At 38.9% G+C, this 14,758-nt stretch overlaps 1 protein-coding gene across 1 annotated transcript; it reads right to left on the minus strand.

Annotated features, from left to right (window-relative positions):
• Positions 1-6,046: 6,046 nt before the first annotated feature.
• Positions 6,047-7,502, minus strand: LOC118816821. Its single transcript, XM_036583415.1, has 2 exons — positions 7,430-7,502; positions 6,047-6,676 (listed from the first exon to the last, which is right to left on the minus strand). The coding sequence occupies exon 2, from the start codon at positions 6,665-6,667 to the stop codon at positions 6,047-6,049; it is 621 nt and encodes a 206-aa protein (XP_036439308.1). The 5' UTR covers positions 6,668-6,676; positions 7,430-7,502.
• Between the last annotated feature and the right edge of the window lie 7,256 nt (positions 7,503-14,758).

Here is a 14,758-nt window from a genome sequence, read left to right on the forward strand (position 1 = left end):
TCATTACTGACACCTAGAGAAAAAGGAACAGAGTTAAACACAGAGCAGTGCAATACAATACAATACAATACATAAGTGCAGTACAATACTTTACAATCAATACTTAACTCAGTGCTCATTTAAGTGCAGTATAAAGAGATGTGTCTTCAGTCTGCGTTTCAAGACAGCGAGAGACTCTGCTGTACGGACAGCCAGTGGGAGTTCGTTCCACCACCTGGGTGCCAGCACAGAGAACAGTCTTGATGCTTGCCTTCCGCGCGCCTTGAAGGATGGCGGGTCAAGCCGAGCTGTGCTCGAAACTCGAAGGGCTCGTGGTAGAGTTCGAGATTTCACCATTGCCATCAAGTAGGGAGGGGCTGGTCCATTTTTGGCTTTGTAGGCAAGCATAAGGGTTTTAAATCTGATGCGTGCAGCTACAGGAGGCCAGTGAAGGGAGCGCAGCAGTGGGGTGACGTGGCTGAACTTGGGGAGACTGAAGACGCTGCATTCTGGACGTGTTGCAGAGGCTTGATGGCCTGCATTGGAAGACCAGCCAAGAGCGAGTTGCAGTAGTCAAGCCTTGAGATGACAAGAGACTGCACTAGCACCTGGGTGACCTCTCGAGTGAGAAAGGGTCGGAACCTCCGACCCTTATAAAGTGTCTGTGGTGGTGATTAGCTCTCCAGTGTCTTTTGAACACTGTGGTATTTTCACATGGATCCTATACAAGAGCCAATAAAAAAACCACACGTAAATGACGTCATACATATTAAAGACCAACACCAAGTGAAGCTTCGACAAACTGCCAAAATGGACGTGATAAAATAAATGAAAACAAACACAACTGAAATTCTCAGAAAAAGAGCTGCGAATTTTAACGGAAGAAGTGCTGATGCTATGGACTTTTTCAACAAGAAACAAAGGTTTTTTCTTAGAAAATGGTGATATTAGAAAAATGACACATAAAAATTGATGATAACCTCTTAAAATTCAACTTTAGATTGTAAGAATGATATTCAGAGTTCAAGGATAAGAATTCAAGCCGTTTCCCAATTCTTTGTAATAGCAGGCATAATTTTTACTAACGTATTAAAGTGTAACAGTTGATATTTTTCCCCAAACAATGAAAAATCAAATCGCAATGCTGAAATTCTAATTATCGTTTTAGTTTTTTTTTTTTAATTTTCTCAAGAATTTAATTTACACACGTGAAGATGACATTTAAACTAGTAATTATTTCATTATATTTTTCATTTCGCATATATGACAAAATTAAAATTCCACAAGAAAATATTACATTTCAAGTAGTAAAAAAAATGTCACTACTAATGTCATTTCCAAATGACAAGTGAATTCCTTAGTAAAATCCACTGTAAACTGAAAATGGGATTAAAAGCTAAAACTGCTTGCAATAAAATCAATTCAGACATGTAATTACTCTTCACTTCTTTGGTGTTTTTTTAAACAGGATTGTGTCCTGTTATTGATCATATTATTTAGCATTTAAATTAGAGAAAGGTGCAGCAACACATCGCTCAAATGTTAAAACATGGTTGTAAACCTTGTTTATGAATGAACAAACGTGTTACCGCTACTCTATTTACTCTTAACCTCATGGTAAATCTTACACTGTGTTTTATGAATCTGGCTCTACACGTATATTTAAAGTGCTGATGCATGTACCGGACATTTATTAAATACACAAAAGCAAAAGTGTCTGAAAACTTGTTTCTCTTCTGTGTTTATCAGAATTGTGCACAGTGGTGGGGATAGGAACCAGAAGGGGTTTAATGTTTGCTTACAGAAAGATATTAGATGAAATGGTTATGAATGCACTGCCTGATGCATTGTGACATTGTTTTACCATAGTTTTAAGAAGGTTTTGTCCTAAAACATATTTTTTAAATCCATTTCTGACGGAAAAGTACATGCAAAGTTAATACTATACAATAAAAGTAAATAAACAGTTTTTTTTTGTATGTTTGTGTTGATGCCTGGTTCCTATCACTACCACTTTAAAGAAATAAGAGTGGCTAAGTCTCTCTACAATGAACCATTTCACATCAAACAACTCTGAATGACTTTGTTTTCATCTCAATGATTGAATTATGCAAACATTCAGAAAAATCAGAGGAACTCCCCATTAAGACACACACTGATACACTGAGACATTGATCATTGCCTTAATTTTAGCATTAAAAAAACATAAAACCTTTTTATTTCAAGATCAATCACTTATGCTCAAAATTTGTCAATCATTTTAAACAGTGATGTATCCACAGACTAACAGTATGCTTCAACTAGTGCTAATAAACCAAACAGGTGAATATATTTATATAATGTCCCACAATTATAGCTAACAGGGAATCAATAAGTGGTCAAAAAAGTTGACAATATGCATCAGACCATGACTATGGATGCATATACACATATACCCATGCAAAGATAATCACAGTGATTAAGACAAAACTTAGTGTTCTGCAGTAGCTTTATTCTGGATCATCTGACATTAATGGCATCTTCAGACGAGTTTTATTCCATATGGTCTGTAAGAGGCCCTGACTGATGCAGTAGGTGCGTCTTGGGTTAAAGTTATGCTGATCTTGGTGCTCAGTCACATAGATCCTCTCAACTAAAGAGTTGTAAAGGCAGACAATCATGCGGTCTTTGTTGCTCACTTTTCGTGAAAGATCATAGTCTTCCTTCACATAATTTGGTAAATCGTCTGCTTGTGGTTCATTCAGATTTCCCACCTCATAGTATAGCAGGTCACGATTAGGCAGGAGCCTGTCCTCATCATCCTCGATTCTGTTGTGGAACCTGTGGAAGCCAAAGTCCCCCTTTTCAGGCTTGCACTGTATGGTCATTCTTCCACTGTCAATTTAAACACATTCACATGCAAACCAGTACAGGATGTTGCATACATGTCTGGGGTGGGGCTGGCCAAACCCAGATTTTCTCAGCTGGGCCAGTTCATTCAGAGTTTGAACCATGCTTAACGCTGTTAAGAAAGACAAAAATGAACAAGCATTCAAAACTTCTATTTCCCTGCACTGGAGGCTTCATTAGTAATGCATGAGAATGGAAGAATGTGCTTTGAAATCTTTCCATTGAGAGTACCTACAGCAGCTCACAAAACCAGCCTTCCATGACTACAATCACTAATGCATGAAAAATGCATTCATTGTGTTTGCTCCTTTTGTTAATAAGAAAAATAAATGACTGATGAGCAAGGTTTCAGGCATGAATGTACATTATGCACTGAAATGAGGAAACCCCTCCTAATTATAGAGTTTCAGCTCCACCCATTGCTAATAGGTGTATCAAATTAAGCACATAGCCATGCAATCTCCATAGACAAACAGTGGCAGTATAATGAGTCCTTAAGAGCTCAGTAAACATGACATTGTCATAGGATGCCACCTTTGCCACAAGCCAATTCCTGAAATTGCCATGCTAGATCTGCCCCAGTCAACTGTAAGTGCTGTTCATGTTAAATGGAAGCATTTAGGAGCCACAACAGCTTATCCACAATGCAGAAGGCTGTGCAAACTCACAGAGTGTGGCTGCATCGTGCTTAAAGATCATCTGTATTCTGTTGCATCACTCACTACAGAGTTCCAAACTGCCTCTGGAAGCAGCATCAGCACAAGAACTGTGAGTCAGGAGCTTCATGAAATGGGTTTCCATGGTCAAGCAGCTACACACAAGCCTAAGATCACTATGTGGCAACAGTTTGGGGAAGGCCATCCCCTGTTCCAGCTTGACTGTGTCCCTGAGCACAAAGTGAGCTCCATAAAGCCTCCAGGAACTCCAGTGGCCTGCACAGAGCCCTGACCTCAATCCTACGGAACACCTTTGGGATGAATTAAAACGTCTACTGTGAGCCAGACCATCTCATCCAACATCAGTTCCTGACCTCACAAATGCTCTTTTGACTCTAAACCTCTATGAAAAGGCTTTCCAGAAAAGGGTGGAGGGTGTTAATGCCGTAAAAGGTCCACCAACTCTCTCTCCAAACTATTACCAAACTATTCTATACAGATGTTGTGTTAAGCAATTGAGGACACCGCTGATATTTGGGCTGCACACTTCCGTCCACCAATCCGAGTCGCTGCTGTCTGCTGAGAGGTGGGTCTTGGCACCTAAAAGGACTTACCTGAGAGGCTACTGGGGGGAGCGTTTTGTGTGTGTAAGACTGTTAGGTCTTGTTTTAGTAGTATTGTTTTAGGCTGTGCTACTTGATCGTTTTAAAATGTAGCCAGTAAATATGTTTTAGTCTCACTTTTTTGCTCCCTCTCTTGTTCTATTTACCTCTCTCACTTCTCTCCCTCCTGCACAAAGTGTGCACAAACAGCCGTTGTTCTCATTGTTTATACACATCAGGTGAGGGCTGAGTGCCACCCACTGTATCGTTCTGTTAGGATTAGACTCGGTTTTCATTTCTTTGGCACCATCCTCAGTCCACCTTCATATTACGTCATCTTACGTATTCTTATCTAATTAGTTTGTAGACCACGGTGTTCCTACACATTTTCACACTTTCTTTGTAAAAAATGTGGTACCACATTGCATAATACACCTTTGCAAGCGGGAAGTAAAAGGCATTGACTGTTCATGTCCTTCCTTTCCATCTGCCACCACTCACCACATGTTAAATCCCCTACATCTGAGGGGAACATAACACCATGGTTTTGAAATGGGATGTCCAACATGTTTATTCAATTCAATTCAATTCAATTTATTGTCATTAACACAATGTGTAGGCACATGTGTAATGAGTTATATAGGTGCTATATAGGAATGATAGTGGCCCAGGGGATAGACTCCGCACCTACCATCCCTATATGGCAGGATCCGCGAGGGTCTACACATTCCAAGACTTGGGCCGATGACAGAGCCTGCACCAAGGACTTAGAAGAAATTGTTATCTATCAAATTGTTAATATTATTGAGATTAATTGTTTTTTTTTCTTCCTTTACCTTTGTCACTAGAGTCTTTCTGGTAGAATTACTGTTCTATGCTGAATGTCTATCAGAATTTCACTTTTTTGCTAGTCTTGGCAACAATACTGTTTGTTTTTTAATTTCAATATTGATTTATGAGAGATATAATGGCAATGTGCAGCTCTAAATGCAGGCATACTTTGTGTACTTACTTTGGCAATTAAACTGCTGTATGTTGGCTTTAGTATGACAGGCAATATGAAAATATATAGTTATTGTCATGTATCAGGTCACAATACATACTTTTCTGACCATATTGTGTATATCAGTACTTGTAGAACATTAACCAACAACAATTTTCTTTTATAAAGAGCAAAATTAGTCCTGCTTAACTGTATTTAGAGCAACATGCATGCAAAATATGGAAAATAGCTCATTATTCACAGTGTTTATAATGTCTTTAAAATGAAGCACTACTGGTTTGTTTTTCTCTGTTCCAACCAATCAGCCATCTGAAAACAATAAATATTGTGGCATATCGTGTATTGTGAAAATTTCTTAAAGTATCACAATATTATATTTTTGCCATATCACCCACCTCTAGGCTTAAGCTCCCTGACATTGGTACTCTCAACTTGTTAGGCCACATTTGTACTCCCTTGCATATGCTTAGTAATGTGTAATCGGGAGCAGTGAATTAAACCTAGGTAAAGCTAAACCTATTGCACCAAAAAGGATTAAGTTTAAACTTGGATTGATCAAAGCTACCCTGCTGATTGATGATTCAGCACTCATTTCCTCTCCCATGTGAGCTTCAGAAAGGCTAGCAATGAAAAATACTTTGAGATACAGATCACTAAAAAGACAAAGGAAAACAGGCATTTTTAAACAGAGACGTTTTGATAAATACTTTTATTTGAGTATATGAACACATGACTGAAGTAATATTCCAACAAGTGGAGTTTTAATCATGTAAAATTTAGTATAAACCATCAATGTGTTACAACATACAGGCTAACAATGGCTGCCTGTTGAAAGGAAATTGCTTAATCAAGAAAGAACAATGATAAAGCTTTGCTTAACTGATAGCAACTTTGTTTAAACCTGTGTTTATCACTGTCTATGCATTCATAGTGAATGCATATGAAACAGCACACCTACAGAATGGTACACCAAGAGTCATTATTTTGTGATGTGAGGTGTAGCTTTGATTATGTGAGGTGTAGCTTTGATTTCTGCTCTGAAAAGGCTTCATCTGTTGGAGGAAGTCCTCTCGCTGCAACCTCTTGATATTCATGATTAGACCTTGGCTGATTCGATAGGTTTGGCCGAACCTTGTCTGGTCAGTGTGTTCAGTAATGTACACCCTCTCCAAATAGCCATCTTTGAGCCGCACCATGATGCGGTCCTTGTTGCTGTCATCTAGAAGGTGGGTGTAGTCCTTTCTTACATACAAGGGCAATTTGTATGCGTTTGATACACCGAGATTCCCCACACCGTAGTACGGAAGGTTCTGACTGGGCAGGAGGTAGTCATCTTCATCTTTAAAGTTGTGGAACAGATGAAACCCGTAAGCTCCGGTGGTAGGGCTGGTGTTTGGGATCATGCGGCCATGACTGTCGATTTCAACATATTCATGTGCGAACCAGTACAACAGGTTGAGTCCATGCCGAGGATTTGGCTGACCAAACCCAGAGTCCCTAAGCTGGGACAGTTCGTTTAGGGTGTCAATCCTCACCATGATTGGCTTCTGAGGAAGAGAAATACAACAGGACAAAGTAAACCACATCTACAAAAACCCAAACTTGACTACTCAATTGAAAAACATCACTGATTTAAGCTTGCTTTCTCAATAAATCAGCAATGATTGCTTGGCAGTATGGGAACTTCCTCTGCTGTTTTCCCTTACAGAAAGAAGCAGAGCCTGTTAGAAACTCCATTTTTGTTTTTTTTTGGTTTTTTTAATGTTTTAAAAGTCTTTTGAAAGGCATCCTAATCTTCCTAATCTTATTTCAATTATATTTTTTGGAATCTTTAAAAGGCTACTTGTGGTTTGTTATTGTTCAGTTCAATTCATTCTTGTTGTTCGGCTTTCAAAAGCTCTTTTATTACTAGATTATTCATTGAAATATGTTCTAGCAAAACAAATATTTTTAAACAATATGCATTATAGAAGTTAAAATACTCCATTTTTTATTACAGCCAAATTACATGAAAAGTGCACACCTATCCTATACAATCAACCAGTATGTTAGTTTTATCTTCCTGTTATTGACTTGTTATTTAAAATATTGCTCGTAATGCGCCAATAATTAACAACTCATACTGCTGCGCTCATCTGGGAGCACTATATTAAGCACCCCCTGTTTAACTATGTCGCAGTAATACAAGCTGAACTGGTAAATTTGAACAAAATGAAATGCAAAATGCAAAATGAATCCAAACCTTTGTCAAGGTTTACAGCTTATAAAAGGAAGTCTATGAATTAAATAAATGTACATACCAGTGCAGGCTTTCGTTCCTCCTGTGTAGATGAGTAGCACTTGTTCTCCAAGTTTCTCCAGCAGCTCTGTGAGTGAGACAGACTGCACTGCACTCCTTTTTAACATCCATGGCGATAAGCAAGGGGGTGTGGTTTCAAGGAAAATGTGTAAACTCTGGGAAATAGAAACTTCAAGTGAATTTCGCTTTTGAACATAGATGAGCAAAACTTATCAAGCCTGCATGCGTTTAAAGACCATAAATGTTTTGTGTAAGAGAAAAATATGCCTTCTTTTTATGTTATTCTTTTTATATATTGCCATAAATGGCAAACCCCACAAAAGACAGACATGGAGCAATCATTTTTAAAAAGGAAGAGCTGAAAAAAGATCTGAAAGGTTAACCTGCAATAAAGCTTTGCTCGGTCATGCAGCAGCTATTGCTGCTACAAATATAAAATACAGCCAAAAGTGGCAATATGTGGGGTCCAAGCACTATATTGTACGTTTCTGAAAGCTGAGATTTCAACCAGAACTTTTTGATTCCTGGAAAACACTCTACCATTCACCAAAAGATGACTCTTGGAAGTCCAAAGATTTCTTAAAAACTTGTAACCCAACTTGTTTCACTAACCCAGTGACATCTTCTAAAGCTAAAGAGTAGTCCAATTTAACAGAACTATTTCCCTTGCAAGAGGTAATGTTTATTTTTAATGCATGTGTTGTATATGCTTAACTGGAGTTTTTGGGAGACCTTTCAACCATGCTAACATATGTTACAACCATGGGCTACTGACAGTCTTTTTGTCTGTTGGACAGTGTTGACAAGTGTTTGGTTTAGAAGTTTCACACTTAGCTTATATGTAACATAGCTAGCTAATGCAGCTCATTTAAAACCAGCTAGATTTTAATGATTTAACGGTTATCACCCATCTTTAGCCCAAAATTTCTCATGGTCCTGCGAGACTGTATGTGGAATATATGTATGTAGACTGAATGTAGAATAGGTTAAAAGCCAATAACCCAATCTAGTCAGCTGTATGTGTGATGTATACATTTGAATTCAATTTTATTTGTACAACAGTAACAAAGCTGCCTCACAGACATGCAAGCCCAAGCCTCTAATGAATAAGCCATCGGTAAGACTTTGAAAGACATTCATGAGGAAGGAACACTGAGAAGCACCGAGTCTCAAATTATGAACCCATTCTACTTTGGGCTGCATCAGATGCTGGAGTTACGGAAGTGAACAATGTTAAAAGATCTGGTGAACCACTGATTGTTTAGCAGATATACAGGATGTTAAGATGAGAATATAAATAATAAGTTAAACATGAATATAAGGCAGCCACTGCAGTCAAGATAAGCACAATGGTGTGCAAACCAAGGCAGGAAGTTGGATTCACTGTGTCATGGCCATCCAAACCAGCTGGGCCAGTTCATCATCAGGTTCTATAAAAAATGTAAAGGAATTCCATGGCAACAGGCAAAACAACTTCTTAACATCTAACCAGGAATGGAAACAGTACAAACACATAAAACTCGAAACATGAGCTCCTCGGATGTATTAGCCTCAGATGCTGTCACAGCACTACAGAACCTTTTGTTGAAAGAGACAGTTGAGGATCAAAACTATGAAAGCTTACTTACAGCAGTACAGAAGCGGTTTTCTGACATGGAACAAAACCCAATCTTCTCTACCGCAACGCTACTTGATCCAAGGTACACTTGCCTCTCATTTACACTAACAACTACTAGGCCTAATAGGTTCTAATTAGGTTACTCGTTATGATATCGATATCAACAAATACTAAAAACATGTTCACATACTCTGAAAAAAAAAGGTAACAGGTTGTTTAATTAAAAACATGATTGAGTTACTTTTTTGTATATCTGCAATTACAATAGAAAGAAAATAATTTTAAATTGACTTGGTTACATTATTGGAAATAATCTGTACGAAAAAAGGAAAATCTGTTCACACTAAAGAAAAACATCACATTACATGAAAACAAACATTTTAAGTCCTGATATTCGTCACGGTGTGCTCTGCTAGTGTACATTTACACATTTTTCATCTGCTGTGTAAGGCACAAAGTTTGCATAAAACACTTTGCATTTCATGGTTAGACGATCATATGAAGCTTCCTTGTGTATCTGTTGCTAAACAAGTCTGTTTATTGCTGATGAACACATGAGAACAGAAGCAAACATGTGCATCTCTGACATTTACTGTCAGTCACAGTAACTTTTATTTAATTACCTTATTGCACTTCATATTTCATATACATATGAAAAAAAGCAAATCGGTGCAGACCGCCTTTAGGGTCTGTCGTTGTAAAAGTTCACCAATCAGAGCAAAAATTGAATAAAATAAATAATACATGTATAAACATCTGACTTTTAGAACGGTAATATTAAAATCTCGAGATTACTGTTGTGCATCAAACCCAGATCTAGATCTAGTAACCTTATATAATTTAGATTATTAAAAAAATCGAATAGATGTCGCAATCTGTCCCTGATTGCACGTAAGATAGTTAAAAGATGTAATCACCTCCACATTTAACGCTGGCAGCATTTTTCTGATAAGATTTAGGCTATCATAATATCTTTATTATTTATTTTATTTTATTTTTTTTTTTGCTAGAGAGCGTCCTATGAATATATGCTATGGTAGGAAGATTCGACAACGTAAAACAATTCATCAGAACACTTCACACAATCTTTGCGGATCGGGAGCATCAGTGATTTTTTTAATGTAACTAATCTTTCTAGTGTGTACCAGTGTTAAAAGTGTCTTTTGCAAAGCTTCCTCGGTTAATTAATTAGCAGCTGTGTATTCGACCAGTATACATTAGCATGACAGAACATTTTGATGAGTTCAGCGTGGCTAGTGCTGTTTATCTTTCTTCTTTCTTTCTTGTGTGGAGAAATGAAGAATAAATGTTTGAACCTAGATTCCACGTTAGAGGCCCACTGTTCTGTGGCTTCATTCCTGCTTTGTGTTTACGGCGTTTGGCAATGAAGAGGCCTTGCTTTTAAAGCCATAGATAAAAATACACAGATGCCTCATTAGTCAACCCATTTAAAATGCGTTTTGTTATAATCCACACAGTCCAATCCACAAAGTGTGGATCGCTGCGTTATCTCCATTATATAATCCTCTCCCACTTTCTGAGCGGAAATGTTCTTGAAATACTGTCATTTTGGACGGTTTTCTTTTTTAAACTGCAGCTCTGTAATGGTACTCAATGCGGTCAGGCAGCGTTGGTGGCAGCGACCGTGACCGTGCCATGTTCAAGGCGCCACGTTTCCCGCATTTTCTTCCTCGCTGACGTCATAACTAAATAACGGTCTATATAGAATATAATGGAGCTTCGGCAGAGCCGGTTTATGAGGAGCCTGGCCACTTCATATTCCGCCACCCCCACCGTTATATCAAAAAAGGACTGCTGAACAGCAGAGGGCGCCCGCGAGGGAGGCCTCAATGAATGGGAGTAAATGGAGCGATCACTCGCCCAGAACGTTTCTTTAATTTTAGAAAGTAGAAGGATGTATTTCACTAAAAAAAACAAAGAAATCTCACCTGTATGTTTCCTTTTTTCTACATCAAACGGGTTTTTGGCAGCAGAAGGCGGGCATTGCTGCTAGAGCGTGATGATTGATTGGCGAGCGGAGCAGCTCATTGGCTGTTCGCGCTCACTGACGTCATGGACATACATGGGGGTCCTATAGTTCGAGTTTAAAAGCTCTTAAAAATATAACAGCAGTGTTAAAATGTTTTATGCTCTTCTTTGTTCAGGAAATTATTAGATTCTTTTACATGAAAAATGTTTCAGCATTTATAAACTATGATTTTGCTCAAATGCTCCATCTTAACCCATTCATTTTGGACTCACTCGGGAGCGCCCTCTAGCGCCTGAAAAACCCGGAAGACATTGCAGAGTGGTAATTGTCCACTCTACAAGTTCTCTGGCTTTGGGCGGAAGATGCTCTGCCGCCTGAGCGCAGACCACGCCCCCAGCTTCTGTCTTCAAACTCGTGCCACCGGAAGTAACCTGCTCCGGCACGTGAAGACCATTTGAGAAAAACTGTCCATTCACTTCCATTCATTTCAGGCTGATTTCAGTCCAGTAACAAAGACAGATGTGAGCCGTTTTAGATTTATTGTATATGTATTTTACAGTGATCACTATTAAGAAGTAGCAACTAAAATTTATTATTTGGTGAGAGTGTACTGTCGTGCTGAGTGGTTGTGATGATTTATGTTCCTTACCACCGCTACAAATTGCTGCTGGGCAGCTCCTACAAACAGTGAGGTCATTTGAACTGCACGCGGGAGATCTGCGTCATTAAGGCGCTTGCGCGGACTCTGGTCTCATGCGTTCCCGCTATTCGAGAAGCCGGCCAGGAAGTGACATGACTGACTTCAGCTGGTGCCCATTGAAAACAACGACATGACTGAGTCCAGTTTATGTATAGTGGCGCAGACCCATTTTCTGCTTCTCACCGTGCACATAATCCCAAACAAATTCAGTGATGTTGAGGTCTGGACTCTGGGGTGGTCAGTCCATTGTTCAGCTTCTTTGTTGTGTCTGTTTCCTTTTCTCAGGAAGACCTTCTTGACAGCTAGACCTCCTTTCAGACTCATGCTCTGAGTCGTCTTCTCACAGTGGATGGATGGACAGAAACACCTGTGGATGTTTTCAGATCTGAAGAAAGAGAGGAGCTTGATTTTCTCTTCTCTCTTAAAGATGAAAGTGCTGTTTATTTGATGGAGACGGTTTTGGTGGTCTACCAGGTCTGTTATTGGGAGTCCCTTTTCTCTGTCTTTCAGTCATTTCTGAACTCCACTCATTCACTTATTTTCCTTTTTCATTTGCCAGTGGATTATCTTATATCTAATGCCCTCAATAGTATATCTCATGAAAACATGTATAAAATAGCCACCTTGACTGGAAATTTACATAAATGGTGGTTTCTGACTTTTGCACAGTACTGTAGCTTTTTAACAGCAAATGCATTACAATTACAAAAAAAAGTCTATTTAAAATGTTACTATGGATTTTAATAGTAAAACCAGTCAGAATCCATTGTTATATAAACATTTTCTAACCTCCTTTATTCCTATGATCCCTGTATCTCTATTGTTGTTACTGTGCCTTTAAGTCTGATGTATGTAAATAGACTTTCTTCTGATTGGCTAATGCCTTTACCAGTGAAATGAGGCCCAGCACATTCACAAAGTAGTCCACCCTGAACTATATGGAGCAAACAGTGACGTTGGAAAACTCTTTCTGGATCCTTCCCAAGAAATCATGTAAAAGCTGGGAAATGGAAAATTACTTTCCAGATGTGAGCTAACAGGGTGTTTCTGGCACTGACCAGTAAATCATCACAGGCTAGTGGCCTGCCAAGCACACTGTTTACTCGAACGGCTGTGAAGAAAACACTCTTGCTGAACACGCACATTCAAAAAATTCTGCTGAGACTTCTAAGGTAAAGAAGAAATCCACACATTTTTCAAACTTTCTACATAATTCAGTAACTGAGATGTAAACAAAGTCATTCGGAGTGGTTTGATGTGAACTGGTTCACTATAGAGAAACTTGCCAACCCTATGATTTCTTTACAGTGGTGGTGATAGGAACCAGGGGTCAAAACATTTACACTGCAAATAGAGCCATTTTATTTACAACCCAAAACCACCAGTGACCATACACACGTTGACATTTTTAACTAATTTTGATGATGGTAACATACAGGGATGGGGGAGTAGCTAAGTAGCGCATTACTTTTTGTAGCTAACTACCAATTTTTGTAGCTAGTAGCTGTAGCCGCTAGAGTTTTATGAAATGTAGCTAATAGCTGTAGCACCTACAAATTTTTGTGTAGCTATAGCGACAATTTTCGCTACAGTTTTGCTACAGGCTTCAGACGATCCGCGCAAAACCTGAACCACAGACCGCGGCCGTTAACTGGGCTGGTGGTGGCTGTGCAACCCTGACTGAGTAGGACAGTTGGAGCAAACGGGCACGTGCTGATCACCCCTTACTAGTGGGCTTAACTCGGGGGTCAGAAACCGAAATGTTAAGAAGAGTCATTTTGTCCTTTCAACAAAAATCAAACCACATTGGGAGCCACAACATTTTATGTCCGTTTTACCATCATGGCTGTAAATATGTCTCAGTGTGTGCTGATGTACAGGCTAACAAATATAAATGAAAACTCAGACTTACTTTGCTCCGCTTTAACCTTTAGCTCGGCTGTAGCCGCTTTTCTCGCATCTCAGTCAGAAGTCTTTTTTGCGAGTTTCTGATAAAATGTCTCTCAACGTTCGACTTTTTACGACGCTGAAGTCGCTTCTCGTTCAAATTGTCCCGTTCCACCTTAAATGGCGCAGCAGTACAATCTGGTGCCTCAGGCACCATTTAAGGTGGAACGGGACAATTCGAATGAGAAGCTGGTGAATGAGAAGTGACTTCAGCCTCGTGAGCTCTTGCAGATTAAACGTATCAGGAAACTAGCTGAGTGCTAATAAATGCAAATAAGTCCATTCATCTCCAAATTATTGATGTTCGTCTTAAATCTCTCTCTTTGCCATTTCGTTATCTGCACGCATCAGTCTTCAGTGTTATTTTACAGTAAAGGAGGATTATGTTATTTTACCTAAAAATCCAGTTCTGCTGTGGAGCCGCAACAGCAACAGTGGAGAGATTATTCAGGCCTGATTCTCACCCCAAACAGAGCCAGAGTCACTGATGAGAATTTAGAGGCTAAAATGTTGCTGAAGTTTAAAGGACTCTGAAAGTTGTGTCTGTTAATATCTTGATAAATGTTTAAATTGGAGCAGTTTTATTTCAACAGTTAACAGTGCTTTGCACAAAATTGTTTGGTCTGTATTGTTATTTTTGTTGATTTTTGTTAGGAAAAACCTGGAATGATTGACTTTGCCTTTACTTAGTGTTTACTTTTTGTTGGATATTACGCCTTTGGTTGTGTAAGATTAATTGTTGGTTACACGTAAACATTTTGGTGATCTTTTTGCATTTTTTTAATTGTATGTTTCTTTCTGGCACATGATTAAATGCAGTGTCTTGTTCACACTGTCAGTTGGTCTTGTTTGGTGTGTCAGGTGGAGATTCACAAACATTCTCACAATCACGCTTTGAAAGTAGCTAAAAAGTAGCCACTACTTTTCTGGAAAAGTAGCTAAATTGTAGCTAGCTACAAAGTAGCTACTAATTTGTCAGTAGTTATCCCAACCCTGGCTACATAGTGGTGAAAAAAATGTCCCATTTGGGGACTATTTTGCCTCACAATCCCCTCCATGTGCCCTCTCAACGCGC

The sequence above is a fragment of the Colossoma macropomum genome, unplaced genomic scaffold (genome assembly GCF_904425465.1).
Source record: "Colossoma macropomum unplaced genomic scaffold, Colossoma_macropomum, whole genome shotgun sequence".
NCBI classification, from domain to species: domain Eukaryota; kingdom Metazoa; phylum Chordata; class Actinopteri; order Characiformes; family Serrasalmidae; genus Colossoma; species Colossoma macropomum.

Excerpts from the sequence above, each read along its gene's own strand:
- LOC118816821 (XM_036583415.1), bottom strand. The coding sequence starts at position 6,667 with ATGGTGAGGATTGACACCCTAAACGAACTGTCCCAGCTTAGGGACTCT.